Source organism: Callithrix jacchus, chromosome 17 (genome assembly GCF_049354715.1).
Source record: "Callithrix jacchus isolate 240 chromosome 17, calJac240_pri, whole genome shotgun sequence".
Taxonomy (NCBI): Eukaryota; Metazoa; Chordata; class Mammalia; order Primates; family Cebidae; genus Callithrix; species Callithrix jacchus.
The window spans coordinates 24,872,349-24,900,243 of record NC_133518.1 but is presented as its reverse complement, the minus strand read 5'-3'; the positions used below and the strand labels follow the sequence as shown (position 1 = coordinate 24,900,243).

Genomic DNA, 27,895 nt, shown 5'->3' with positions numbered 1-27,895 from the left:
TAAATTTAAGGCCATCAGTCAGTTTATTCATCAAAATTATATTTCTGTGTATTATCATTCTTCCTATACCCTTATCAATAATTCAAGGATTCACAAAGAATAGTATATGACTGACTTCAAGGGTTTATACACTGAACCATCACAATCTACAAAAGCTATAGATTTTTCTCCCAAAATGACTTCAGATTTTTTTCGATCCTACTTTATAGGCACTTCTCACTTACTGTTATCTAGTAACAATCTTAACTAAAGCCTAGACTGATCTCAGTTTCCTTCCCCTTTAGCACATTCCACATAACTACTGTTAATCATTCTTCCTATATTTACCAAGCCATTCCTCAGCTCAGAATTGTTCTAAAAGTTATTTCCTCCATTTCATATCTAACATCCTAGATTTGGTTTTCAAGATCCTTCAAAAGCTACACTTCCTCTAACTTGATATCCCTTATTCATCCTCAGCACACCCTAAGGATGTCATAAACACAGCAAAATCAAATCTTTATGGAATGTGTGCTAGATGAATAATCATAAACAGTATGCTGAGACAGGTATTATATGCTGGTTTCATAAATAAATACTCTCAAGATTGACAAAGTGAGGAAACTGTCAAGCATATACCTCAGAAATGATGGAACTTGGGACTCTTTTTTTCTATATTACATTTTTCCACTACATTGTGCTGTTTGAGCACACCACTCGATTTGGTCTATTTATTTTTTTCATAGTCGATACCTCTCTGACTCAGGTTTTGCCGTGTTCTACAACTTTTGGAAATGCAAAACTTCCAGAAGCCCTCAGAGATAATCCCTGAACTTCTTGGTGTGCTTACCAGCCAAAAACTTCTTTTATTGAACATTACTTTCTATAGTTTGTTTTATGAGAAAACAACAATTATTTTTTAACTTCAAACATAAAGATACATCATGATATTGAGCCTATGCTTATTCAAAACACACCAGTCTCCCAACCTCACCGAAGTCTTACAGTTGGTTGGCGGAGGGTGGCTCTCCACCTCTTTTTGAGAATCACTTAACCTGACTTCATGCTCTTCGATGGAAGAATCATAATATATTTAAATTGATCATGTAAATTCATTCAAAAAGCAGATTTATTTATGCTTTAATATGCCAGACCCTAAGTAAGCAAAAGTTAAAGAAAAAAAAAGGAGGCGAGTTCTTAATGTCAAGTACTTAAAAGTTGTTGCATAAATACTGGAGATAATCACATGAGCTGGTAGTTCTTTAACAATGCAGGGAATTAGGAGCCAAGTATGAGATTATGATGAAAGTTGCAGAAACACTAACGTTCCAGAAAAATGCACATAGAATTATGTATACAATTTTCGGGGAGTTATGAACTCTGAAGCCCAATCACCTACCACCAGATCCAGACCCCAGGTTAAAAACCCACTAAAACTAACTTCTCAGGAAACAGTAATTGCTAAACTTGCTTACTAATCCTAATTATGCCTTATCCAGTGTAATGTATACAAAAGCTACTTAAGGAATATTTGCTGATCGATAATACCCTCATAAAATTTTTTTCCATTACAAAGCCTTTTAGTAAAATTATTTTAAAAGTCCGAAACATTTCACTAGTTAACACCACTGATCTAAAACCAGTAACTCGAAAATCGTTATTGTGATACTCACATGTGGACTAAGCTATACTAATCCAAGTCTTCGAATTGTCTCTCTACTCCCTTCAAACTCAGGGGCTTCCTCCTTCACATTTCAAAAGCTACACCCAGAGCCCCCACTGCCGCCAGCGAAGACAGAAAATGATGCTCCACGAAGCACACACCTTCAAAACAGGAAAGATGGGGATCCTGTGACTGCTACAACTTCCAAACTCTTTTCTCACCACGTCCAGAGTTGACGAGATTTACCTTAAGTTCCAGGAAAGCGGTGGTGATTGCTCACAAATAGTTGGTACCAGTTACCAAGAAGCCTCCGGATCTCCCCGTCACCATAGTGACTTCTAAGAGTTACGCTCCCTTCGTCTTCCCGCGATACTTCTACGCGCACGTCATCCGAATGGGGCCGAGACCCCGCCTCTGAGCGAGCCCGCCTTCTTCTGAAGAGGCGTTTATGGACCATTGAGCCCCGCCTCCTGCTGCGAGCAGAACCCTACCCATTTTTAAAAATCTTTTCCAAAACTTGCCAGGTTGTTTTTCCAAATATTTTTAATAATAGTGCTGCCACTGTAGACCATAAAGAAAACAATCCCTCGCTGTTTTCACTTAGTATAAACTTCTATCGCCTAGGTCCCGCCAGAAGTTCGCGCATGCGCAGGAACGACCATAAGATGGCGGTGATAATCGCCGCACTTTTTTTCAAATTAGTGGATCCCAGAAATCATTGCGCGCATTTGTAACGAATTTCCGTTCGAGTTTGTATTTTAGGCGCCATTTTCGAGTGAAGGACCCGGAGCCGAAACACCGGTAGGAGCGGGGAGGTAGGGGGTACTACACAACCGTCTCCAGCCTTGGTCTGAGTGGACTGTCCCGCAGGTAAAGTACTTCTCTTCCTGGTCAGGTTGTCACGCTCTTACTTCCTGTCTTGTCCGCGGGCGCCTGGAAAATAGAGGCCTTGAGCCGGAGCAGCGAAGTCCGGGCTGAGGTTGCCGCTGGGAGATTGCGCTTGCTGTCACCCCTCCCCCCTCGGCCGCTCCCCGGCCGCCCGGGCTCCCGCCCGCTGCTCCCGGGCGCCACTTTTCCGAGCTACTCAAACGTCTCTCGGGGAGACTCCAAGCCTCGCAAATCTGTTCTAAAAAAATATTGGTCTGTATCTGGGAAAGGGCGTCTCCCCCTACCCCTCTTGTCTTCTGCCAAGGGATTAGTTACCGGGTCTCAGCCTTCGCTGGTGACCTTTCATGGTTCACTGTCCAACGGGAGGGATTCCACCCGGGGAGCAGGAGACACAAACTCCTGCCACCCCAAAATTAGTAGGCAGGCGCTGCCAGTGTCCCACTTGAAGTTGCTAGTGGTTGGTCCCAGCCTTCGCCCTTCGCGGTTCGGACTGCGGAGAGGAGGGAGACCTCGTTATGCCCCAGGCCGTCCACGGCGCCGGGAGCTAAAGGGCGGGCAGAGGAAAGCGTGCGGCGAGTCGCCGGTTAGTCCTCACTGCTCTCGAGAGTTGTTCGCCACTGGATCCTGACCCTGACACGAACTCGTCTCTCCCAAGTCGGATCACTTGCAGTCCTGGCCCCGAGAGCGTGGGAATGTCAGGAAATGCTGGCGTATTGGAGTTCCTCCGTTAGAATTACGTTAGCGAGTATTACACGCTTGTACCGCGGGCGGACGATTGGAGGGTCTTAAAAAAAAAAACCCTAAGCAGTTGCTCGATTGTTGAGTGATCTCAGGCACGTCTAGGTTTTCCCACTTACATAGGTCTTGTTAAGAAACCAGTCCTGCCTTCTTGCCACTTGCCTCTTCCGGTGGCCTCTTCACGAAGTCCCGCTGAGCGGGATGTTAAACGGGGCTCTCGGAAGCCGGTGGACCGAGGTTTCCCCGGGTGGGACGGGCGGTGCAGCGGCCCGCGGGCTGACTTGCTCCCGGCTCTCCACTGGCCCCAGCGACCATGCCCCGTAAAGGCACCCAGCTCTCCACGGCCAAGCGCAAAGAGGGAGGGCCGCCGCCGTCCCCTGACGGCGCCAGCAGCGACACGGAGCCTGAGCCGCCGTCCGGCCGCGCGGAGAGTCCACCTACCGCCGCAGGTGAGTGACCCGTCGCGACTCGGCAGGAACGCGCGCAGGGGGACTGGCAGGCATACGCGCCCAGCCAGAGGTTGGCTGAAGTTATTGAGCGCGGGCAAGAGGCTGCGGGGTTGACATCTAAAGGTCCGGTGTTTGTCCCGTAGAGCAGCTCAGGAAAGCCATTTGGTGACTTTGAGATAGGACTCCTGTGCAATTTTGGTGTAACGGCGTTGGAAGCGATGGGGGCAAGCAAACGGGTTCAGTTGTGAATCTTTGTGACCTTTCGGAATGGTACATCTTTATTGTAGTTCTGCTAAAATCGAGACGATCAGTCAAGAGCAAATGGACTTTTTTCCCAGAGAAAATCAGTATGACTATGTGAGCGTGATGAAAATTGCTTGACCCTAACCTCACCTCCGTGGTCTTAGATTGCCTTTAAAGAGCAGACGATAATTTATTTGAAACCACTGTAGCTTTTGTGAATCCAGGAGTTAGGTGACATTATGAAACCCCTATGGCAGTGCCCCCGAAGTTCATGTGTTTCCAAAACGAAGGTTCCAGGTGCTCAGCCGTAGTGGTACGGAGAATTGGATCTATGGCCCTAGGATTGATTAACCTCCTGTTTAGGATAGCAGGAAATCAGCTTGTTACAGTTTTCCCAGATTTGCTCTATAATGTAGTGTTTTGACTCTTAGGAGGTATAGGTATATAGAATTTTGTGACTGGTGGCATTTCTTTCAAGAATTTCTTTTTTAATGAAAACCAAGCTGAAGGTTTAGATTCTCACCCCCGTGAGTTTAAGACAATAACATATTAAGTGGAAAATATAGACTGCAGAGTGTCATAAACGGCATCCCTCAATCCCCTTCTTTAAAGATGGGCAGTCATTAGTTCTCCAAACTAATTTCACTAATGTAGGGTCCCCACCCCGCCTTTGCCTTCCTTTTTCTTTCCTTCTCTGGCTTAGAGTCTGCAAGTGAGGAACTTGATAATAGAAGTTTAGAAGAGATTTTGAATAGCATTCCTCCTCCCCCGCCTCCAGCAATGACCAATGAAGCTGGAGCTCCTCGGCTTATGATAACTCATATTGTAAACCAGAACTTCAAATCCTATGCTGGGGAGAAAATTCTGGGACCTTTCCATAAGGTATTTGTATGGAAATAACTATTTTATAACTTTTAAATAACTATTGTAGGGTAATACGTCTTTACACAGTGTTTCAGGTTTTGTAACTATCCTCTCTATACTGACAGTCATATTCATTCTGTCTGTCTCTCTGTGTGTGTCTGTCTCACGCACGATCTGTTCATACGATTTTAACAACTGATATTATCTTTTGTTTATCTGGTTATCTTTGGCACCTCTAGCTATAAAGTTTTCCATTGAATGGAGTTGGTGTGTTTTTGTTTGAAAGAGTATTTTCCTTTAGATAATTTTTTTCCTGAATAAATCCTTTATTGGAACCGTTAGGTAATTTATTACAATGAGTTTTCTAAAAAGTCTGCGTTAGCATTCTTACTGAATGTTGAAGCTTGTAAGAGAACGTGATGTAGGGAAACTCCAGTTGTATGCCCGTGGTTAGAAATGACTTTTAAATACTTGTAGTTTTACTATAAATGAAACAATCTAACAGTTTAAGTTAAAATCAGTAGTATTAGCATGACCTTATGCCTTTGGGTGTTTTTGGTTTTGTTTTTTTATGCAGCGCTTTTCCTGTATTATTGGGCCAAATGGCAGTGGCAAATCCAATGTTATTGATTCTATGCTTTTTGTGTTTGGCTATCGAGCACAAAAAATAAGATCTAAAAAACTCTCAGTATTAATACATAATTCTGATGAACACAAGGACATTCAGAGTTGTACAGTAGAAGTTCATTTCCAAAAGATAATTGATAAGGTAAGGGATTTTTACTATTTACTTATTGGCAAGTTCAAGTGAGGAAAATGGACTTATATGCATTGTATATTTTATTATTTTTGGCTTAAATTGACTTTAAGAAATCTGTATGTAATTATACCACAAAGTATTGGTTCCATACCGCTATGACCATATTTTATTTTGGGGGAGTGATGATGCCTGTTAAAATATTAATTTTTTTAGCTAAAGAAATGAATTACAAATAGTTCATAGTAATCCTTTAAGGAATAAAAGCATTCAACAGTTTTAGAATCCTGAGTACAATATAGGCATTATTTTACTGTAAATACTGGGTTCATTTTTAGAGCGATATTTTGCTTGCTTTAAAACAAATTAGCTTAACTTGAAAATGTAGCAGTTGGCTGGTTTTACTGTCTTCATTATTTTAATGTTTTAACTTTAATGTTAGTGGCCTCTGAGTATCTGTGATATGAATGAGCTTTGCCTCAGTTTGACTACTACTGTGATTAAGTCCTTTTGAAATTGGGGAAGGGCAAACTAATGTTTGTTTTCTAGAAATAGACGATAATAGGTAAAGTGTCTAGATTATTTACATAGTTCTGTTGATACTCTCTTCTGTTTAATAATATGGGAAATTGTTCAAAAATGACTCGAAACTATATGACTATTTTTCTAAAAATACAGAAAACTACATAATGAAATTGGGAGGTGATTTGGCTTTTGAATTTGGTTTTCCTTTTTAATATAAAGTGCTTTAATTGCACAGAGTCATCTCTTTTAATTTGGTTTCTTTTGTGCTTTCTATTGTACAAGTTGGGTTGGAAAATAGATTGCCAGGAATTTTATTTCATTGCCTATTAATTACATTTGATTTATCTAAATTTTAGAAGCCATTGCTTCAGTATGACAGAACTTTTAAGGGTAAGGGAAAGTGAGTGTTAACATTAAAGTAGATTTGCACTTGATTTTTTTAAAATATCTGTTTGTTTAAAAGAAAATCTGGGGAATTTAGTTATTTCTTTGTGATTCTTTTTACTTTAACTTAATGGCACACTCTTTACCCTCCCACACAAAAAAACTAAACCGTATCACCCGGTTACTACCTTCCTTTCTTTTTATTTGAATCATCATTTGAAACGCTGCAGCTTTTTAAATCTGTCAAGATGTTAATAATTTGTGTGGGTTTTGGATATGGTGGAAATCTTATCTACCTTAATCAGCTCTTCTCAGTCAAATATGTTTTTAGGCTTGTTTAGAGGTGAGTTTTTTGTTGTTGGCTGCTTGGTTTGGCTTCTTGGTTTTTGTGATCTATGAGAAAGGGCCCAAACAACATGGAAAAGTATCAGTTCTTTGCCAAGCTGGGTTATTATTGAGAACTACTGGTAGTTTACGTGTGCGATCGAAGTTTTTAATCCATAGAATTAGTTTCAATATGAAATGAGTAAATTTTGAAGTAGGCGTGTGACTTAATATCAACAGTTGTTTTCTGGCTTTGTTTTTCCTCAAAACAGGAAGGGGATGATTATGAAGTCATTCCTAACAGTAATTTCTATGTATCCAGAACGGCCTACAGAGATAATACTTCTGTCTATCACATAAGTGGAAAGAAAAAGACATTTAAGGATGTTGGAAATCTTCTTCGAAGCCATGGAATTGACTTGGACCATAATAGATTTTTAATTTTACAGGTAAGTTTATTAACGACTTCAGAGATTCCCTTGTTCTTGTTGCTTTTTTTTCTAGAAAGCTAGGTTGGATGAATCCTGTGTTTTTGAGGCCTTAAAGTACTGTAGCAGCACATCATGGTTTACATACTACAGTCAAGATGCGAATCATTATTTGCTGCTCCAGAAATTTAAGGAAATTCATTCAAAACTATGTTCTCATCATCAGATGTTCATTTTCTGTTTCGATGAACTGACATTCTTGTTCCACTCTAGCAGCACGTAAATATTGGCGTAGTGAAATATATATTAAACACCAATATTACTGTGCTGCTTTAGTGTGACAGGGATATAGCAACTATTTATCAATAGTTTGTATTTCCCTTTAAGTTAACATTTTAAATGTATTATGTTTTAATAGTCAATGCTTTTCCTTTGTTTTTGTTCTTATTCTTATCTCTCCTGTTATATAACCCAAAAAATGAAAAAATCTGTACAGTTAGTGTTTGATTTACCTAAGCACCTAATTAATTGAATCTTTGTAACACTTTGAATGGTTAACTGAACCTTTACTCAAGTAGGCTTTTGTTTTGTTGAAAATGACTTAAACTTGGTGGAGCCATTACTTTTGAAAGAAAAATTTTGGTATTACATTCTTAAGTATCACAGCTGTTAGAGAACAAGTCCTTTTGAAGAGATGTAAAAATTAAGTACCTGGTGCTGAGTTTATTTTTATTAGAAACCTATATTTTTTAAGTAAAAGTATATTCTACCAGCATGGCTTGATAAGAAAAATCCTGTATCTTTTTTTCCCTTTCCTCAAAATTCAGAATTAAAAAAAAAAAAAAAAAATTAGCGTAAAACCATGGCTTGTCAAGTTCCTGTTTGATTCGAGGATATCTTCTTTTCCTGAGTTCTATCCAGAATCACCAAAGCATAATACTAAAAGCAAAAAACTGTTTTGTGATGCAGAAGTGACTGAAATAAGTAGGGAATTTTGATTTGATACTAAAAGTTTTGTTAGGATGACTGGATGTTCCTAGTAACAAACATAAAATGTTAGCCTCTGTTTCCATTTTAGTCTTTATTCAATTGTTTTTAAAAATTATTACTTTGAGACATTCATAGCACACAAGGTAAATCAATGTCATTCTAGGATAACCTTTTTTAGTATCTTTTATTACCAGGCACAATACATTTGCAATACTTCAATCTAAACTTATTTAAAATGAATGTTGAGGAAATTAATTGCAGATATATTTCTAAACAAGATTTGAATTTATAGAATGTGGCATTAAAGCATTTTGTGTGTTTTTAAAATCAAATGGAACTGTTTCCTTGTCTTTTATATTCTGGGACTTGGTTTGATTAATATGGATAAAAAGTTATGTCCCTATATAATACTAAATTTGATGATGATACCAGTTTGTAGGAAATTATGTTTATCTTTTGTTTATTTTTCTAAACTACCGTCATCCTGGGATAATCAAAGTTTTACATTTATGCAGATTCATCAAGTACACTGCATTTTAACCCTCTTAAGGATATTTTTTTTTTCTGTGCAGCATCTCTGTACATAATTCAGTAATAGAGAAGGTTAATGTAATGTCCCAAGGGAGTAAATAATTTATAAATTGTCAAATGTATATTAAATGTATGCTTCTAAAGTATATGGGATGCTAAAGCCATTCATCCACATGATAATCAGAACCTTTTTTATGTGATCTTTACAATTATTTAAAACATTTCTTCTCAAATAATACCAAGGTAAATGTTCCAAGTTAACAGATCCAGTTTGACTCAATTAAATTAGGAACTCACCTCTTAAGAAGAAGAAACAGAGATTGGACTAGGGTAGAACTAATTGTGCCCAATTAAAACTTTGAGGGAAGGTGGCAGTGGTTTCTATGTTTAGTCACTTACGAAAATTTCAGACTCTTAACTGGCAATTTAAAGCATTTGAAGGTAAGTAAACGTGTTTTTGATTACCTTCTCTCCGACTGGATAACATCTATCTTAAAAACTGATTTGGGAGGCTGAGAAATTGGAAACAACATCATAGTGTCAACATCCAAGACCTAAGGATTACTTGGAATAAAACACTATTTGGCCAGTAATAGTGATTAACAGCAAAGGTAATCTAAATTTAGTAAAAGAAAAAATTTATTTTTAAGATTAAAAAGAACCAAATGTTTAGAAGTTTAAAATTTTTCAGTGTTAATATATTGGTTTAGCAAATTTGTCAAGTAGGCATTTTTATTAATTACTTGCATCCATTAAAAATTTCATTAATTCACCATTCAAATGAATTCCTGTTAAGGGCAATATGCTAAGATGCTATATATAATATAAAGATGGCTAAACCTTGTTTCTTGTCCTTAAAGACACATGCTTGCCCTCAAAAAGTTTTAGATTATGATTAACCATTTTTTTTATAATTATACATTTCCTTTTGTATATACCTTCTTTGGGAGCCTTTGTCCCATTGTAATAACTATAAGTCCATACAATGAGAGTTTTATTAGCTCTGTATAAGCATTTCTTGGTTAACTATGACTTATAAATTAGGGGTGCTTTTGCTCCATTCAAGGTTAGAAGAATGGTTAATGCTTTTACTAAAAAGTTGTATTAATGATTGCTGCCTTAGGAATATTTTTGTAAACTCAAAAGCTATTAGCACAACTTTAATTTTGTCAAAATTTTCAACTTCATATGCTCTTGTTTTCATATTACAAAATCTAAAGTTTGAAACAAGAACCAGGCTGGGTGTGGTAGCTCACGCCTGTAATCTCAGCACTTTGGGAGGTCTGGCAGGCAGATCACTTGATCCTAGGAGTTCGAGACCAGCCTAGGCAACGTGGTGAAACCCTGACTATAGGAAATACAAAAATTAGTTGAGTGTGGTGACACACACCTATGGTCCCAGCTACTCAGGAGGCTGAGGTGGGAGGACTGCTTGAACCCAGGAGGCAGAGGTTGCAGTGAGCCAAGATTTTGAGATGGAGTCTTGCTCTATCCACCAGGCTGGAGTGCAGTGGCGTGATCTCAGCTCACTGCAGCCTCTGCCTCCTGGGTTCAAGCAATTCTCCCCCCTCAGCCTCCTGAATAGCTGGGACTACAGGCACACGCCACTATGCCTGGCTCTAATTTTTGTATTTTTAGTAGAGACAGGATTTCACCATGTTGGTCAGGCTAGTCTCAAACTCCTGACCTTGTGACCCGCCCACCTCGGCCTCCCAAAGTGCTGGGATTACAGGGGTGAGCCACAGCACCCAGCCTAATAACCAAGGTTTTTTAAAAAATGTAATTTGGAGATATGATTAACCTAGGTCTGAGTTGCTGCCTGGCCATCTCTTCTTTTTTCCAATGTACTTCTCCTAAGCTTGTCTTGTAAACTACTTGTGTTCCAGTCTCGTAGTCTGTAGAAATGACCCTATACTATAATATCTAAAGAAACTTTTAGTTTTTTCAGTAATAGCTCAGTTTTCCAAAGGTGTCTGATTCAGTATCTACAACTATTGGGGGAAGTGGGGAGCAGGAAGGAAGCTACATCCAACCAACCAGAAGTAGACATTAAGAAGTTCAACTACTAACAAATTACTCTTTCTGTTTATGAGCTTATTTTAGAAAGATACTAACCTTGGCGACTTAGTTTCTTGGCCGCTGGTAGCTTACAAAGATCAAATGAGAGTAAAATGTATTAGAGGGAAGATAAAGAACAATAATTTGTAATATAGTATAATAAAAGATGCAGAAAATAAAAAGATGATCAAAATAAAATAAAAACTTGATGTCCACTAATTTTAGGCCATTTAATTTTTATGCAAACACCTATATTTGCCATAAAATTCATCGAAGCCTTCCTTCATCATAATTGTAAGTAAAAATGAAAGAATAATTGAGGCTTTACTAGGAAAACAAAACTTCATTATAGCTATGTAATATTTGATTTTTCTGTAGTTTATGCATGCTAAAATTTGGATTACATTTGAGTAAGGATAGAGGGCATCATAACCTATTCATTCCTCTTAGATTTTTAAGCTGTATTTCTGTAAATTAGATTCTCAAAGAGTGGTAAAACTGGATCATAATATCCCTTGTGTGCCACTCAACAAAGTCTTCCACAAATTAGGATTTAAGCCCTTGATATGGTAAACGCACTCTTAAAGCATGTTTGCTGTTTTTGTGTGACTCCTAAAAGTCATACTTTATTTTTTCCACAGTTGCTTAATGTCCCTAATACAGTAGGAATGTAATTTAAAATGTAGGAAGTTTGTTGTAAATAACAGTGGGGGTGAAAAAGCATTTAAGACCTCCTTTCATATGCTTTAAGCTATAGCAAGAAGAGATGGCACTGGGAGCATATTAAACTTTATCAGCATCAGATTATAGTATCATAGCAACTTGAAACATCTTTTGTGTGTAATTGTGCTGATCATGATTTGTAATTTGGATTGAGCCTTGATAATGACTTTAAATTCAGGTTGATATTTTAAATTTTTTTCTGAAATATATTGAGTTTGTTGCCCTACATTAAAACCATATTCTTTTTTTTTTTTTTTTTTTTTTTTTTTTTTTTTGAGACGGAGTTTCGCTCTTGTTACCCAGGCTGGAGTGCAATGGCGCGATCTCGGCTCACCGCAACCTCCGCCTCCTGGGTTCAGGCAATTCTCCTGCCTCAGCCTCCTGAGTAGCCAGGATTACAGGCACGCACCACCATGCCTAGCTAATTTTTTTTTTGTATTTTAGTAGAGACGGGGTTTCACCATGTTGACCAGGTTGGTCTCGATCTCTCGACCTCGTGATCCACCCGCCTCGCGTATAATTTTACGAGTTCAGTAAGTTTTCTAAAGAAATAAGAGTCCTTTAGGTGCAGACTGTCATTCTACAGATTACATAAGAGATGACACAAATAGAAAAGGAAGAAAGGAAATGGTAGCAAGTGGTAGGGCAGGCAAAGGACCTGAAAGAACAGAGCAACAAGAAAAGTCCCAGGTTATCATTGGAATACCGCAATAGTCTTCATAGTCAAAGGACAAGAAAAGGCAGTCTTAAGACTGAATGTTATATGGGATTTAAGATGGAACTATTTTGCTTTGTAAATATCCTGTCTTGACGTTAAAAAAAAAACTGGTCAACTTTATTAGAGTAAGAGGAAATCGTAGCTGTATCTTTCATTTTATTTGGAGAGAGAGGAACAACCAAAAATAAGCAACCATTGTTATTTACCCAAAGCTAAGCTGTTTCTTAATAGCTGTACTCTGTCTCTTCAATAAGTAATTTGCTAGGAGAAATATGTTTTTAAGGAATTTATATTTTGTCTTTTTTTGTTGAGATGGAGTCTCGCTTACACTGTCACCCAGGCTGGAATGCAGTGGTATGTTCTCGGCTCACTGTAACCTCCACCTCCTGAGTTCAAACGATTTTCCTGTCTCAGCCTCCCAAGTAGCTGGGATTACAGGTGCCCACCACCATGCCCAGCTAATTTTTTGTATTTTTAGTAGAGACAGGTTCCACCATGTTGGCCAGGCTGGTGTCAAACTCCTGACCTCATGATTCACCTGTCTCGGCCTCCCAGAGTGCTGGGATTACAGGCGTGAGCCCCTGTGCCTGGCCAGAAGATTTTTATCAGTGTAAACCGTTATACTGAATCCCAACTTTTAGCTGTCTGAAAAATGTATACTTAAATAATACTTTATGGCCATTTGACTCAAATGTAAGTTCTCTTGGGAGGGTTTTTCATTTTCTTAAAATAAGTATTCATATATTCACCTTGAATAGGGCAGAATATTGTCAGATATTGTTTGTTATTTGGATTATAAACACTAACCCACAGGAATTAAACTATAACTTCTAGTAGCTCATGCTCTTTATCCCAGCATTTTGGAAGGTTGAGGCAAAAGGATGGCTTGAGCTCAGGAGCTTAAGACCAGCCTGGGCAAGATAGGGGGTCCACCATCTGTACAAAAAAATTTTTTAAAAGATTAACTGGGTGTGGTGGTGTGCACCTGTAGTCCCAGCTACTTGAGATGCTCATGTAAGTGGATTGCTTCAGCCTGGAAGTTAAGGCTGCAGTGAGCTGAGAGTGCACCACTGTACTCCAGCCTAGGTGACAGAGTGAGACCCTCTCTCAAAAAAATAATAAATGAATAAAAAAACAAACTGCAGCCTCTAGATCAGTGGTTCTCAACTGGCAGTAATTCTGCGCTCTTGCTCATACAATATTCAGCAATGTCTGGAGACAGTTTGCTGTCCAGTTGGTGAAGGTGAGTGATGCTATTAAGGCATCATATAATGCCTAGCATAGCTCTCCACACAACAAAGAATACCGAGCCCAAAATTTCAGTACTGCCACTGTTGTTAAACCCTACATAGATACAAACTTTGAATAAGACTCTTGGCTTCCTCAGTGACTAATGTTCATCCTGTTGTAATCTAAAGGTTTGGACATTTTTCCAGGCTTTAATCCTGTTTAAAACTTAAACTATTGCTGCAAACGTTTAGAGAGAACTAACATTTGAAAGCAGAATAAAATATTTCATATAAATATCTACATATTTTCATCTATATACTGATTCATACATAATATAATGAATGTTATGGAAAATAACTTTTGGGTAACAGTTTTACTTTATATTTGATAATCATTGTGCTAATAGATTGTCAAAAGTATGGAAAAGTGATGTATACAAATAAAATTAGGCCTTAACAAGTAGATTTTCAAATAAGCTGTTTTAACTTGTGCTCTGTTATTAAATTATCTACTCTTTTAATTATGTTGAGGGTTTTGGTGAATATCATACTCTTATTAGTAAGTTTTATCCCAGATTTTTAAGGCTCACCTGTATTCACTTAGGAAACGAGAATCACTAAGATATTTAAATAGAGAAAGGACAATATATGATTTTTAATGTGTAATTTTTTTGTTGACTTTTTTCATCTTAGCTATTTTGCTGAAAATAAGAGGTATATCTTTTTTCACTTGGCTATACGTATTCTTCCATTATAATAGTCTGGAGTAAAAACAGGCTACTTCTATAAAGTAGCAGCATTTGGCCTGAACATATTTAGATACCATTTTCTCTCCACCATAAAACTAAATGGCTGCTTGGCAGTCAGCCTTGATGGTTACTTATTAAGGATTTCTTTTTTCTCTTTTCTCTTCACAGTTAAACTGCATAAATGCAAATATGTAAAGTTAATCTAATATTTTGATTACAGTTCAAAGTTGTTATATTAGTGCTTACAAACTAAAAGTTTTCTGATGTCTTATGTACCAGTGCCATTAGTTTTCTCTAGTCAAGGTGGTCAGTTTGATTTCTGTTACTACTGTAAGAAATAGGTAATATCCTTTTCTGTTGAAGGCTCTTGTTTTTAGAAAATTAAACATTTAAGTTTTTGACTACCTTTGAAAACCATTACTTGTTAAGGAACTCATAATAACAAGGTTTAGAGAGAGAGTTAGTAATACTACTTTGGGACAGGGTTCCTAGCATGTTTAATCGTGCAGGTGTTTTTGAAAATTATTTTCGAACGGGAGCTTCAGTTGTGTTGACAATTGATAATGTTGCCACCATAATCAGATTGCAGATTTAGTGAATGCTTTCCTAAATTTTACTTAAAGAAACAAGTTTTATTTATTTATATTGAACATTCTAGATGGGGAAATGAGTTGTATTACACTTTTATAAGGATTTATTTAAGGGAGTATAAATTCATGTTTTGTATCTCCTTATGTAAAATTAAAACTCGTAAGAATACCAGTGAAAATAACATTTTTATTTATACTTTATTAAATCTTTCCATTACTTACTGTATGTTTTCATATGTTTATTACTCTTGGCTTTGTTATTTAACTGCTCCTGATTCTTACTTAAGATTGATTTAGCTAAACATATACAGTGAGTATGAAATATAACTTTTTTTAAAGGGTGAAGTTGAACAAATTGCTATGATGAAACCAAAAGGCCAGACTGAACACGATGAGGGTATGCTTGAATATTTAGAAGATATAATTGGTTGTGGACGGCTAAATGAACCTATTAAAGTCTTGTGTCGGAGAGTTGAAATATTAAATGAACACAGAGGAGAGAAGGTGAATCTTCTGTAGACTTTCATTGTAAATCAGTGTTTGATTCATGATTTGACAAATTATACTAAGATACTCATATATCTTATATTCAAATGTATGTACTAACATTTAAGATGAGCATTCTCCTTGTTTTTATCTAATGATGGTATATTTTAAGTTCATATTGTACATATGAAGTGTGTGCTCAGTCTTTAAACTTTTAATTTCTATAGTTAAACAGGGTAAAGATGGTGGAAAAGGAAAAGGATGCCTTAGAAGGAGAGAAAAACATAGCTATCGAGTTTCTTACCTTGGAAAATGAAATATTTAAGAAAAAGAATCATGTTTGTCAATATTATATGTAAGTGCCTTAATTTATCAGTTTTTAACCATTACGTCAAAACCCTTCGCTTTTCCTAAAGAAACATGAAGACTGAAGTGAAAAAAAGCTCTAAACATTGTTTTATGTGACTGGACATGGTAGCTTATGCCTGTAATTCCATTACTTTGGGGGTCAAGGGCAGGAGGATCACTTGAGGCCAGGAGTTCAAGACCAGCCTGGGCAATATAGCAAGACCTTAACTCTACAAAAAAAAATTATGTGGTGAATTTATCACATGTGAGGGCAATCTGACTGCTATATCTGTCACCCCATTGATCACCAGGGTTGAATTTATTAAATAAGGCTCATTTATCAGTTCATTGAAGTTGACTTTTTAGTATCCTACATTAAGTTGAAAGGTGGGTTCATAGGTATTTATTACTATAGTATTTTTACATCTGTACTTTTAAAAATTCATGTAATAGCACAGATCTGAATTTTTTTCTACTTACAATGAACTTTTTTGAAATAGGGTCTTTCCCTGTCACCCAGGGTAGAGTGCAGTATGCAATCACAGCTCACTGCAGTCTCAACCTTTCTGACTCAGTTGATCCTCCCACCTCTACTTCAGGAGTGGCTGGGACTATAGGGCACACAATACCTGGCTTGTTATTATTGTTGCTGGGTTTTTTGTTTTTCCTTTTTTTGGTAGAGATAGAGTTTTGCCATTTTGCCCAAGCTGGTCTCAAACTCCTGGGTTCAGGCAGTCAGCCTGCCTCAGCCTCCTAAAGTGCTGGGATTACAGGTGGCAGCCATGGCATTGGTGGAGTGAAACCTATTTTTGTTCCTAAATTCTAGCCTTGACCCAGAGAGATTTTACCCTTCATAGCCTAGGTAGTCACATATTGACTGTAGTTAATAATATTTTAGAAACACCTAATTTTACTAAAATTGTTAGTTTTAGAAATGGCATTTTAGGAGCTTCACTTACTTTTTGTTTTCCTCCCTCCAGTTATGATTTGCAGACACGAATTGCTGAAATGGAAACTCAAAAGGAAAAAATTCATGAAGAAACGAAAGAAATTAATGAGAAGAGCAATATACTATCCAATGAAATGAAAGCTAAGAATAAAGATGTAAAAGATACAGAAAAGTAATAATATTTTGGAAAGTACTAAAAGTATTTAGATTTAGTTAATTTTATTACGTGTGTATTTATATATAAACTTATTACCAACACATGAGTGTAAGATGTTTGCCAGCATATCAAGTGGTGGCCCCCTTGGCGCGGGGGGAAAACATGCCTTGCATCCAGTTCATTATTACAGATTAAATGCCCAACTCTGAAATCTTAGAATTATGGGGGTGCTACCCCCTAGTGGTGTAGCACAGTAACAAACTATAAAAATAAGTATTTGACTTGACAGGATAATCTTTTAATAATCCACAAATCTGATAGAGGGGTAGGATTTGGGTTTTTCTAGATCGATTTTTAAGGATTTTATCATGTTCCTATTTTATGCCATTTTTCAATGATACTAGTATTTCTAATTATTTTAAAGAATAAAAAATTTGTGTAGTAAGTTGATTGTATAGTAACTTGGAAGTATATTCATAAAAGTTTTTTAAAAATTTTTCTGTGGTAAAATTTTTATATACCTAGACATTGTGGTCACTAGAAAATGTGGTATTTTACCTCCAACTTAGAAGGGCAAAATAGCTCTCATCATCGCAAATATAGGTGCTTTTTCAACTATGGGGAGAGGGATCATCTTGGAATAGGGAGGTTTAGGATCCTGCCTTATTAAGAGCCTGGACATATTTATAGAGGAAGTGTTACAGGTAGGAAATATAACATGGCTTTAAAATACCTGAACATTCAAAATAATGACTACTAGTAATACATTTGCTTTGCCAGGAAACTGAATAAAATTACAAAATTTATTGAAGAGAATAAAGAAAAATTTACACAGCTAGATTTGGAAGATGTTCAAGTTGGAGAAAAATTAAAACATGCAAAGAGTAAAGCCAAAAAACTGGAGAAGCAACTTCAAAAAGATAAAGAAAAGGTAGGTGTTAGAAAAAAGTCTTAACATTTCATGTGTGAATATCATAGCTAGTTTTCATAGATGTGTTTGCCCCTTATTGCCTAAGAGAATGAATTAGTATTTAAAATGTTGTTACAAGATTTGTCTCTCAACATGATTCTACCCCACCAAGGGAAACCTTGCTTCCATTGACTTTGTTTTGCAGGAGGTTTTTTGCCTGGTTTTGGAGTTTTGTAGAGATGGGGTCCCAGTCTCTTTTCCAGGCTAGAGCACAGTGATATGATTGTAGTCTTGAATGCCTGGGTTTAAGCAATCCTCCTACCTCAGCCTCCCAAAGTAACTTGGACTACAGGTGTCAGCCATTGCTCCCAGGTAGACTTTGAGTTTTATTACAGTAAAACTCAAGTTTACAATACAATAATATATGTTATTAGGAAAACATTTACCAAATCAGCAATTCCATTTTGGCATTAATTTTAATTTTTTTTTCCTAAAGTAGTAGTTTTTAAAGATCTTTAGGTTAGGTATCACAGACTTAAAAATATTGCCTGTCTTCTACAAAAACTAAGCTAACAGGATCAGAACAGGATTTTTCCCTTAAGAATTACCAATGTTGGCCTTTCAGCTGGAACCACCGTCTTCCAGCAATTCGCTAAAATGACGAACAGAAAAGGAAAGAGGAGAGGCACTCAATATATGTTTTCTAGGCATTTTAGAAAACATGGAGTTGTTCCTTTGGCCACATATATGTGAATCTGTAAGAAAGGTGATATTGTAGACATGGTAACAATTGTTACCATGGCAAAACTGGAAGAGTCTACAATGTTACCCAGCATGCTATTGGCATTGTTGTAAATAAACAAGTTGAGGGCAAGATTCTTGCCAAGAGAGTTAATGTGCCTATTGAGCACATTAAGCACTCCCGAGATAGCTTCCTGAAACTCCTGAAGGAAAATGATGAGAAAAAGAAAGAAGCCAGTGAAAAAGGTACCTGGATTCAGCTGAAGTGCCAGCCTGCTCCACCTAGAGAAACCCACTTAATGAGAACCAGTGGGAAGGACCCTGAGTTGCTGGAATCTATTCCTCATGCGTTCATGGTATAATAGGTGTTTAAAAAAAAAAAAGACCTCTATACTGTTTAAAACACACACACACACATGCGCGCACACAAAACCAATGTTGGCCAGGCATAATGACTTACACCTGTGTTCCTGGTGCCTTGGGAGGCCAAGGTTGGAGAATTGCTTGATGCCAGGAGTTTAAGACCTGGGGAAGGGAAAATACGTTAAAGTTAGCTAATGTAACTCTGATTATAAGGAAAACAAATAGAGGGCCCTGAGAAATGCCTTTGAATAAGTCAATATTGATAGTATTGGCTAGCATATTCTATAACTTGTTTTTTAATCTCAGGTTGAAGAATTTAAAAGCATACCTGCCAAGAGTAAGAATATCATAAATGAAACAACAACCAGAAACAATGCCCTTGAGAAGGAAAAAGAGAAAGAAGAAAAAAGATTAAAGGAAGTTATGGATAGCCTTAAACAGGAAACACAAGGGCTTCAGAAAGAAAAAGAAGTAAGATTCTTTTTATTACTCAGTGTTTATTTTGGTGGCCTTTTTATTTATAACTTAAAGATTATTTTTGGCTGAATGCCATGGCTCATGGCTATAATTCCAGCATTTTGAGAAGCTGAGGCAGGTGGATCACAAAAACAAGAGTTCAAAAACTCCTGGACAAGATGGTGAAACCCATTCTCTACTAAAAATACAAAAATTAGCCAGGCATGGTGGCAGGCGCCTGTAATCCCAGCTACTCGGGAGGCTGAGGCAGAGAATCACTTGAACCCGGGAGGCAGAGGCTGCAGTGAGCCAAGATCATGCCGCTGCACTCCAGCCTGGGCGACAGGCCAAGACTCTGTCTCAAAAAAAAAAAAAAAGATTATTTTTTCAAAAATACTGAAATCTGAACTTGTAAGTTTGGACTTTTAATATCCAACATTCCTAAAACTAGTCAACCTAGACTTAAACTACTCTTATAGTTCCTGCTGTCCTGTTTTTTTTTTTTTAAGTTAGTGAGAATTTGTAGTAGTAGTAGCAGCAGCAGAAGATGTGATGTCAAATACAGTACCTTGATTATTATATATACCACGCCTAAGCAAGTTGAATCAGCATCCTGTTTGGTTGCCAGCTGTGAAAGTGTAGCTTCTATAGCTTTTGTGTAATAGTTAAAAGCTGTGGCTCTTGTTTCAGTTTGTGGTTCAAAGCCTAGCTCAATCACTTACTGTCATTGTTCTTGTGCTGCTGGTTATGTCTCCAAGTCATCTTCCTTAAAATGAGGGGGAATATATCTACTTTGTGAAAATAAAGAAAAATATGTAAGTACCAAGAAAGAAAATAAATGTTAGCTATAATCTTAGCACTTTATTAATAAATATGTAAGTACCAAGAAAGAAAATAAATGTTAGCTATAATCTTAGCACTTTATTAATAAGAGTGTGAAGTTGTTTATCACATATGTATTATCATCCCAACAAGAGTAAAGATAAAATAAGCTATCTTTGTTTATATGTACCACAGCATTTTGACAGTGCTGAGAATGTTAAATACATATTTGAATGGATAATATGTTGACTGCATTAAAAAGTCATGGACTTTAAATAGAGTCTGCTTTGGAGTATGGACATGTTCTAATGTCATACTAGAAAACTTTACAAGTAGAATACCTGTGTTAAAGTAGCAGTGGATAATGCAGTAGCTTTCATGATGGAATACTTTATGGTTAGTGGATTTTCACTGTTTGTTCACTTAATATATATTGAATACACATGTGCCCTGCACCCCATATTAATAACAAAACTAGGCCTCAAATGTCTTCATTCCTCAGCATAATAATCTATCTCACGAAGCTCTTGTGAACTCAATTGGGAAGAGACTGTGTATAGTGAATATTGACAAGTAGGCAAAAACTAAATCTAGTCCACTTGTAAGAATTTTTTTGTCTGTATACTATGCTTGTAGAATCTCCTTTCTCAAGTTGAACATAAAATGTATGGCTTTATTTCAGTTTAGGTTTGAAAGTACATATCTGTCCAGATTTAATGAACTCATATTTTAACAGAGTCGAGAGAAAGAACTTATGGGTTTCAGCAAATCAGTAAATGAAGCACGTTCAAAGATGGATGTAGCCCAATCAGAACTTGATATCTATCTCAGTCGTCATAATACTGCAATGTCTCAATTAACTAAAGCCAAGGAAGCTCTAATTGCAGCTTCTGAGACTCTCAAAGAAAGGAAAGCTGCAATCAGAGATATAGAAGGAAAACTCCCTCAAACTGAACAAGAATTAAAGGAGGTAAGTCTTTACTTCTCTGTTGCATCAGAACATCATTCATCAGCTTCAGTTTTATACATGTTTGTTATTTTTAATCTCAACATCTAAGGTGACTAGTGATAGATAAATTTTCTTTGTTTTGTATAATCTCGAAAGAATGAGGTCAGCATTTCAGTATTCCATATGTGAACTGAGAGTATCAAGAAACGAACTATATTCTACCCAGAAGCATCATACAATAAATCACCCTCACCACCCCACTGAGGAAATCATTTAAACAAAAGAAAGTTTGTGTTTCTTTAAATCTTTAAGTATAGACAGTTTATTTAAAGATAAATAAAAAACATGTGTATATACTTATAAATATACAAACAACTATCTTAGTATGTTCTTTGTTTTGAATTTATGGATGTAGTTTCTTTACTGGCATTCCAAAATGTTATAAACTAACCAAGATATGTAGCTTAGCTCATTAGTACCCATCCCCCATCCTTGAGTGAATTAGATGTTTAAGGAATTTCATAAACTTTAAAATAATCTCCAAAGCCTCAGTAGGCAAGGTGGCAATAAAAAAAATTCTGTTTGAAGTGAAATTGTACTGAAAATAAACGTGAGTCTTTTTTCATTTTAGTAAATGCATACCATTTGGACATCAGGGAATTTCATGACCATGTAGAATTGAAATGTAAATTAAGTTAGATCCACTGACTACTTCTTTCTTCCTGGTGACTCAGTTTCTTTTGGGATGAATTTTGCCAGTAACTTGGTATAAATTTTATGCCAGTGCAGTGAGTAATAATTTAAATCTAGTGGATGGAGGAGAATACCATTTACAAAAGATGGCTGCTGCTAAGTTGAAGATTGAGAAACCGAGAGGTTGTGTTTATGTGTGCACGTGTGTGGTTCCTCTCTTGTTGGGAGCCTGGCATTTTTGTATAGCAATAGGACTATCCAGTCATCTTTCTCTCATAAGTTTCAGAGGTGCGCGTTTTCTCCCTCCCCCCTTATTTAGGTAAAATCAAAACACAGCATAACCATAGTCCTGCCCAGTCATTCATACCTTGGATCCTGTTTCTATGTCTGCTTTTAGTTAGGGCAGAGCTTAAGAATTAGGGCACACTTATGTATAACTATGTTGTGTCAAACTGGGATTTCTACAGCCCCAGCTCTACTTTCTCTATCAGGATAAACTGCTCCTGGAACAATATTACATTTATGTTTTCTTTTATTGACCCAAGTAATTCATGCCTCTTTTAAACCTATCCATATTTTCCGTAACCATATTGACCACAATTCCAGTATAGCTGCTCAGTTTCTGTTCAAGTTTTTATTGCTGGTCTTTTTTTTCTTTCTTGTTATTAAAGCATTACAACTAATTCAGTGCTATGACTGGTCATATTTAGGCGATAACGCTTGTGGATTTTATTTTATTTTTACTTTTAGAAAGAAAAAGAACTTCAAAAACTTACACAAGAAGAAATAAACTTTAAAAGTTTGGTTCATGATCTCTTCCAAAAAGTTGAAGAAGCAAAGAGCTCATTAGCAGTGAATCGAAGTAGGGGGAAAGTCCTTGATGCAATAATTCAAGAAAAAAAATCTGGCAGGATTCCAGGAATATATGGAAGATTGGTAAAGTAGAGTTTTGGGGGGCATGGCTTTACTTTTTTTTAAGCAAGTGTAACTTATTTTTTTGCCTTAAACAACTGTATTTCAGGTGTCACTCACTATATATAAAATAACGTTCATTTTGTTTTCAGGCACATTTATTTTTAAACATTTTGCTCTTACAGTTTTTTACTTACTTAGCTTTAGATAAATACAATTATTTCATACATATCCAGAAAAATATTAGTAATGACACACAAACTTAAAACCACTTTATCCTTTTTTAAAAAATGAGAATTTAGCTAGTCACAATGGTGTGTGCCTGTCGTTCCAGCTGTTGGGTAGGCTGAGGCAGAAGGATCACTTGAGCCTTGGAGTTCAAGTCCATCCTGGACTCCTTCAAGACTCTGTTTTTGAAAAAATGAAAATTAAAAATATAAGAATTTGATATATTTGGGGTTTCATAACATTTTACTTAGGTTTTGGCTTGCATTTAGGGATATAACAAGGGATAATCTAAAATCCAAGGCTAGCCAATAGTGAGGACCATTACTGCTCCTGAGCCATGAGGGAAGGAAGTTGTGTTCCAGAGGAGATGGGGAAAATAGATACCTAACCCCACCCATTTTCTGTCCTCCAGTCTTAGCTGAAACCTCACATTGGCTGAAGCTGGAGAGTCAAAGGAGCCAGTTTATGCAGTCCTTAAATCAGGCTTTTGGAGAAGGGAACACAGAGTGATTCAGAAGGGCAAATAAAAAATTACCCAACATGATTGCTTCTACATCTTGTATCAAGAGAGTTCCACATTGTTTTCTTGAAGATAAACACAGTTGGATCCTATTCATTTGCTCTCAAAGAAAGCCCAAACCAGTGAATGTTGCTAGATAGCTGTGTAATAGATTGATAAACGGATAAATGTGTTTCATCAGGATTTACATAATTTTGGATGCTTTTCAATAATTAAGTTTTCTGAGTTTTTCTGCTTACACAGTCCATTTAGGTTTCATAGCTTCACATTGTTTTCATAAAATGAAAACAGTTTTTTCATTTTGTGCTCATTAGAAATTCAAGCTTCATATTCATAAACATCTACATATTTTGTTGTGCACTCTTTTGTGCCCTTTAAAACCACATATACATAGTTTTTTAATTAAAAGAACTTCTTAAAACTTGATGAATGAAATGGTCCTGTGCTTTTTGCCTAACTCTTTTTTTCCCCCTCGTCTTAATTATTAGGGGGATTTAGGAGCCATTGATGAAAAATATGACGTGGCTATATCATCCTGTTGTCATGCATTAGACTACATTGTTGTTGATTCTATTGATACAGCTCAAGAATGTGTAAACTTCCTTAAAAGACAAAATATTGGAGTTGCAACCTTTATAGGTTTAGATAAGGTAGGTATTCATAATAATCTACCTATAATTGAATTTTTAAGTGCTAAGTGTTTTTTTCTTTCTGGATTCTAGCTTTTTCTTAATGTTTACTCAGTGAATACCTAATGGGTTTTTAGGATTATTTTATGTTCTGGGGTTATATGATTATAAAAAATGGTTTGACATATTACAGTGTCTCCTCTAAAGGAATGTACATTCCAGAGTTAAAAGGAAAACCTTTATTGAGATAATTTACATTCAATAAAATTTATCATTTTAGGCTAGGTGGTACAGTGGCTTAGGCCTGTAATCCCAGCACTTTGGGAGGCCAAGGTGCGCGGATCACCTGAGATCAGGCATTTGAGACCAGCCTGCAACATGGCGAAATCCTATCTCTACTAAAAATACAAAAATTAGCCAGGCATGGTCGCAGGCACCTGTAATCTCAGCTACACGGGAGGCTGACGCAGGAGAATTGCTTAAACCTGGGAGGTGGAGGTTGCAGTTATGCCACTCCACTAAACTTCCAGTCTGGGCAACAGACTCAAAAAACAAATTAATCATTTTAAAGTATGCAATTCAGTGGGTTTTAGTATATTCACAATGTTGTTCACCCATGACCACTGTCTGATTCCAGGATATTTTCATCACTCTCAGAAAGAAACCCCATAGACAGTAACAGTCACTCCCTACACCCCTTCCCCCACCAAACACTAATCTACTTTTTTGTCTCTATAGATTTAGCTACATATAAATGGACTCATAAAATATGTGGCCTTTTTATAGAGCTACATTTACTTAGCAGGTTTTCAGGTTCATCTATGTTGTAGCACATATGAGTACTTATTCCCTTTTATTGCCAAATGGTATTCTTTTGGATGGATATACATCATCTTGTATAACCATTTTTCAGTTGATAGATGTTAGTGTTTTTACTTTTTGGCTGCTTTGGCAGTACTTCTGTTATGAACATTTCTGTACAGGTTTTTGAGTGAATATGTATTTTCAATTCTCTTGGGTATATACCTAGGATAGAACTGCTGGGTCATACGGTAATTCTATGTTTAACTTTCTCAAGAACTGTCAAGACTCCACAGTGGCTGTACCATTTCTCACAAACGTGTAAGGGTTCCATTTCTTTACATCCTCATTAATACTTGTTATGGTATATCTTTTTTATTATAGTCATCTTAGTGAATATGAAGTGTATCTCATGGTTTTGATTGGGATTTTCCTTATGACTTATGATAGTAAAAGTCCTTTCGTGTGCTTGGCCATTTGTTTATCTTCCTTGAAATATCTTCTCAAATCCTTTGCCCATTTTTTAATTGGTTTCTCTTTTTTTTTTTTATTGTTGAGTTGTAGGATTTGTTTATTCTGAATACAAGTCTTTTGTGAGATACGATTTAGAGATATTTTATCCCATTCCTTGGGTTGTATTTACACTTTCTTGATGGTATCCTTTGAGGCACAAAAGTTTTTAATTTTGATAAATATCAATTTATCTTTTTTTCCTTTGGTTGCTTGTGTTTGGGGTATCATATCTAAGAAACTACTGCTTAAGCCAAGATCACAGTGATTTACTAAGAGGTTTATAGTTTTAGCTTTATATTTAGGTTTTAATCTACTTTAATTTTTTTACGTGATAGAAAGTAGGGATCCACCTACTCTTTCATGTGGCTATCCAGTTATTTCAGCACCATTTGTTGGAAAGATTATGCTTTACCCTGTTGAATTTTCTTGGCATCCTTATTGAAACCACCCAACCATTAATGTAAAGGTTTATTTTTGGGCTTTCAGTTGTATTACTTGTGCTAGTATAGCATACTGTCTTGACTATTGTAGCGTTGTAATAAGTTTTAAAATCAGGAAGCTTGAGTTCTCTAATTTTGTTCTTTATCTTATTGGCTGTTCTGGGTCTCTGGAATTTGTATATATGAATTTTAAGATCCAAATGGTCAATTACTGCCACAAAAAAGAGGGATGTGTAACTGGGATTTTGATACAGGTTCTATTGAATCCACAGATCCATTTAGATGATATTGCCATCTTAATAATATTAAATCTTTAGATCCACAAACATGGGATGTCTTCATGTTTGTGAAGGTCTAAAATTAGGTCTAATTTTGTAACTTTTGTATACAATTCTTATTTCTTTTGTTAAATTATTCCTATGGTTTGTTTTTTGGTTTTGTTTTTTTTTACTTTTAGATGGCTGTATGGGCAAAAAAAATGACCAAAATTCAGACTCCTGAAAATACTTCTCGTTTATTTGATTTAGTAAAAGTAAAAGATGACAGAATTCGCCAAGCTTTTTATTTTGCTTTACGAGATACCTTAGTAGCTGACAACTTGGATCAAGCCACAAGAGTAGCGTATCAAAAAGACAGAAGATGGAGAGTGGTAACCTTACAGGGACAAATCATAGAACAGTCAGGTACTAGTGTTTTTGTTTTTTTTGGTTGGTTTTTTTCTCCCAGCATTGACTTTATTTAATCTTGTTGGGGAGACATCTAAAGCTGACTTCTCTCCCCTGTTTTCCAGGTACAATGACTGGTGGTGGAAGCAAAGTAATGAAAGGAAGAATGGGTTCCTCACTTGTCATTGAAATCTCTGAAGAAGAGGTCAGCATATCTAAAATTGTAGTCAGACTTTTCTTTAAAAATAAAGCTTTACTGAGGTGTATACGTACTATGAAATTTGGCCATTTTAAGTATGGTATACTCAAATTATAGAAAATTCAATCTATTAAAAGTTTAGGGATTTTTTATGTAAAGCCCTTTAAAGTTCTGTAAAACAGAATATTAAATTAGAAAATATATGCTATATATATATATATATATATTTTTTTTTTTTTTTTTTTTTTTTGAGACGGAGTTTCGCTCTTGTTTACCCACGCTGGAGTGCAATGGCGCAATCTCGGCTCACCGCAACCTCCGCCTCCTGGGTTCAGGCAATTCTCCTGCCTCAGCCTCCCGAGTAGCTGGGATTACAGGCACGCGCCACCATGCCCAGCTAATTTTTTGTATTTTTAGTAGAGACAGGGTTTCACCATGTTGACCACGATGGTCTCGATCTCTTGACCTCGTGATCCACCCACCTCGGCCTCCCAAAGTGCTGGGATTACAGGCGTGAGCCACCGTGCCTGGCTTCAAAATATATTTTTTAATTAGTACATTTGGATCATATGGATATTCCATAATTATTTCTGTTTTGCATTATTGCTATATTATATAATTTAGTTCAGAAAATTCTTCATAGCAAAGACTTCTTGATGCACATCTCAACTTCAAAGTATTTTATATTTTTTCTCCTCAAAAACGTGTTCTTAGATGTCCTGAATACTTTTTCCAAAGTATTAGATTTTCCACCTTCCCATATTTTGAAAATATGAGTTTATATCCTTCCACTCAAGTATTTGAATGCTGTACCTTCAGTGAAATAATAGGTGACTGTACAACACTTAGTTACCTTTTCACCTGATTATTTGATCAAGAAATTACTTGATCATCTCCTGAACTTTTGATTGGGATTAGAACTGGGTGGTTTGATTTTTGTTATAGTCTTTAAGATCAGAAGTTTTAGGCCAGGCGTGGTGGCTCACGCCTGCAATCCCAGCACTTTGGGAGGCCAAGGTGGTTCAATCACAAGATCAGGAGTTCAAGACCAGCCTGGCCAACATAGTGAAACCCTGTCTTTACTAAAAACACAAAAATTAGCCAGGTGCGGTGGCACACACCTGTAGTGTCAGTTACTCAGGAGGCTGAGGCAGGAGGAGCGCTTGGACCCAGGAGGCAGAGGTTGCAGTGAGTTGAGTCAGTGCCATTGCATTCCAGCCTGGGAAACTCAGTGAGACTCTGTCGCTCAAAAGAAAAGAAAAGAAAAAGATCAGAAGTTTTAGT

General features: G+C 36.6%; 2 protein-coding genes and 1 long non-coding RNA gene across 9 annotated transcripts in view; 1 reads left to right on the top strand and 2 right to left on the bottom strand.

Annotated features, from left to right (window-relative positions):
* IFT80 (intraflagellar transport 80) overlaps positions 1-2,010 on the bottom strand; it is a 141,508-nt gene extending 139,498 nt beyond the window's left edge. The window contains exons 1-2 of one of the 4 annotated variants that reach the window (XM_054247144.2): positions 1,889-2,010; positions 1,653-1,803 (exon numbers count right to left, since the gene is read on the bottom strand). The gene's annotated coding sequence lies outside the window, so the exon portion shown is untranslated. Of the gene's footprint in view, positions 1-1,652 lie in introns of all 4 variants that reach the window. The other 3 variants (XM_078353935.1, XM_054247142.2, XM_054247143.2) reach the window with 3 other exon arrangements.
* Positions 2,011-2,402: 392 nt separating this feature from the next.
* Positions 2,403-27,895, top strand: part of SMC4 (structural maintenance of chromosomes 4) — a 36,306-nt gene continuing 10,813 nt past the window's right edge. Inside the window, exons 1-15 of one of the 4 annotated variants that reach the window (XM_002759430.7) lie at positions 2,403-2,512; positions 3,577-3,717; positions 4,664-4,842; positions 5,402-5,593; positions 7,087-7,263; positions 15,170-15,334; positions 15,544-15,671; positions 16,645-16,785; positions 17,551-17,701; positions 19,091-19,255; positions 20,799-21,032; positions 22,455-22,640; positions 23,853-24,014; positions 26,205-26,430; positions 26,538-26,617. In XM_002759430.7, coding sequence (XP_002759476.1) covers positions 3,582-3,717; positions 4,664-4,842; positions 5,402-5,593; positions 7,087-7,263; positions 15,170-15,334; positions 15,544-15,671; positions 16,645-16,785; positions 17,551-17,701; positions 19,091-19,255; positions 20,799-21,032; positions 22,455-22,640; positions 23,853-24,014; positions 26,205-26,430; positions 26,538-26,617 — 2,322 coding nt within the window. In that variant the 5' untranslated portion in view covers positions 2,403-2,512; positions 3,577-3,581. Of the gene's footprint in view, positions 2,513-3,391; positions 3,718-4,663; positions 4,843-5,401; positions 5,594-7,086; positions 7,264-15,169; positions 15,335-15,543; positions 15,672-16,644; positions 16,786-17,550; positions 17,702-19,090; positions 19,256-20,798; positions 21,033-22,454; positions 22,641-23,852; positions 24,015-26,204; positions 26,431-26,537; positions 26,618-27,895 lie in introns of all 4 variants that reach the window. The other 3 variants (XM_008983556.5, XM_035278403.3, XM_078353934.1) reach the window with 3 other exon arrangements.
* On the bottom strand, positions 20,715-27,853 carry LOC144579885 (uncharacterized). Its single transcript, XR_013528462.1, has 2 exons — positions 27,733-27,853; positions 20,715-23,023 (listed from the first exon to the last, which is right to left on the bottom strand). It is a non-coding gene; the product is annotated as an uncharacterized LOC144579885 (long non-coding RNA).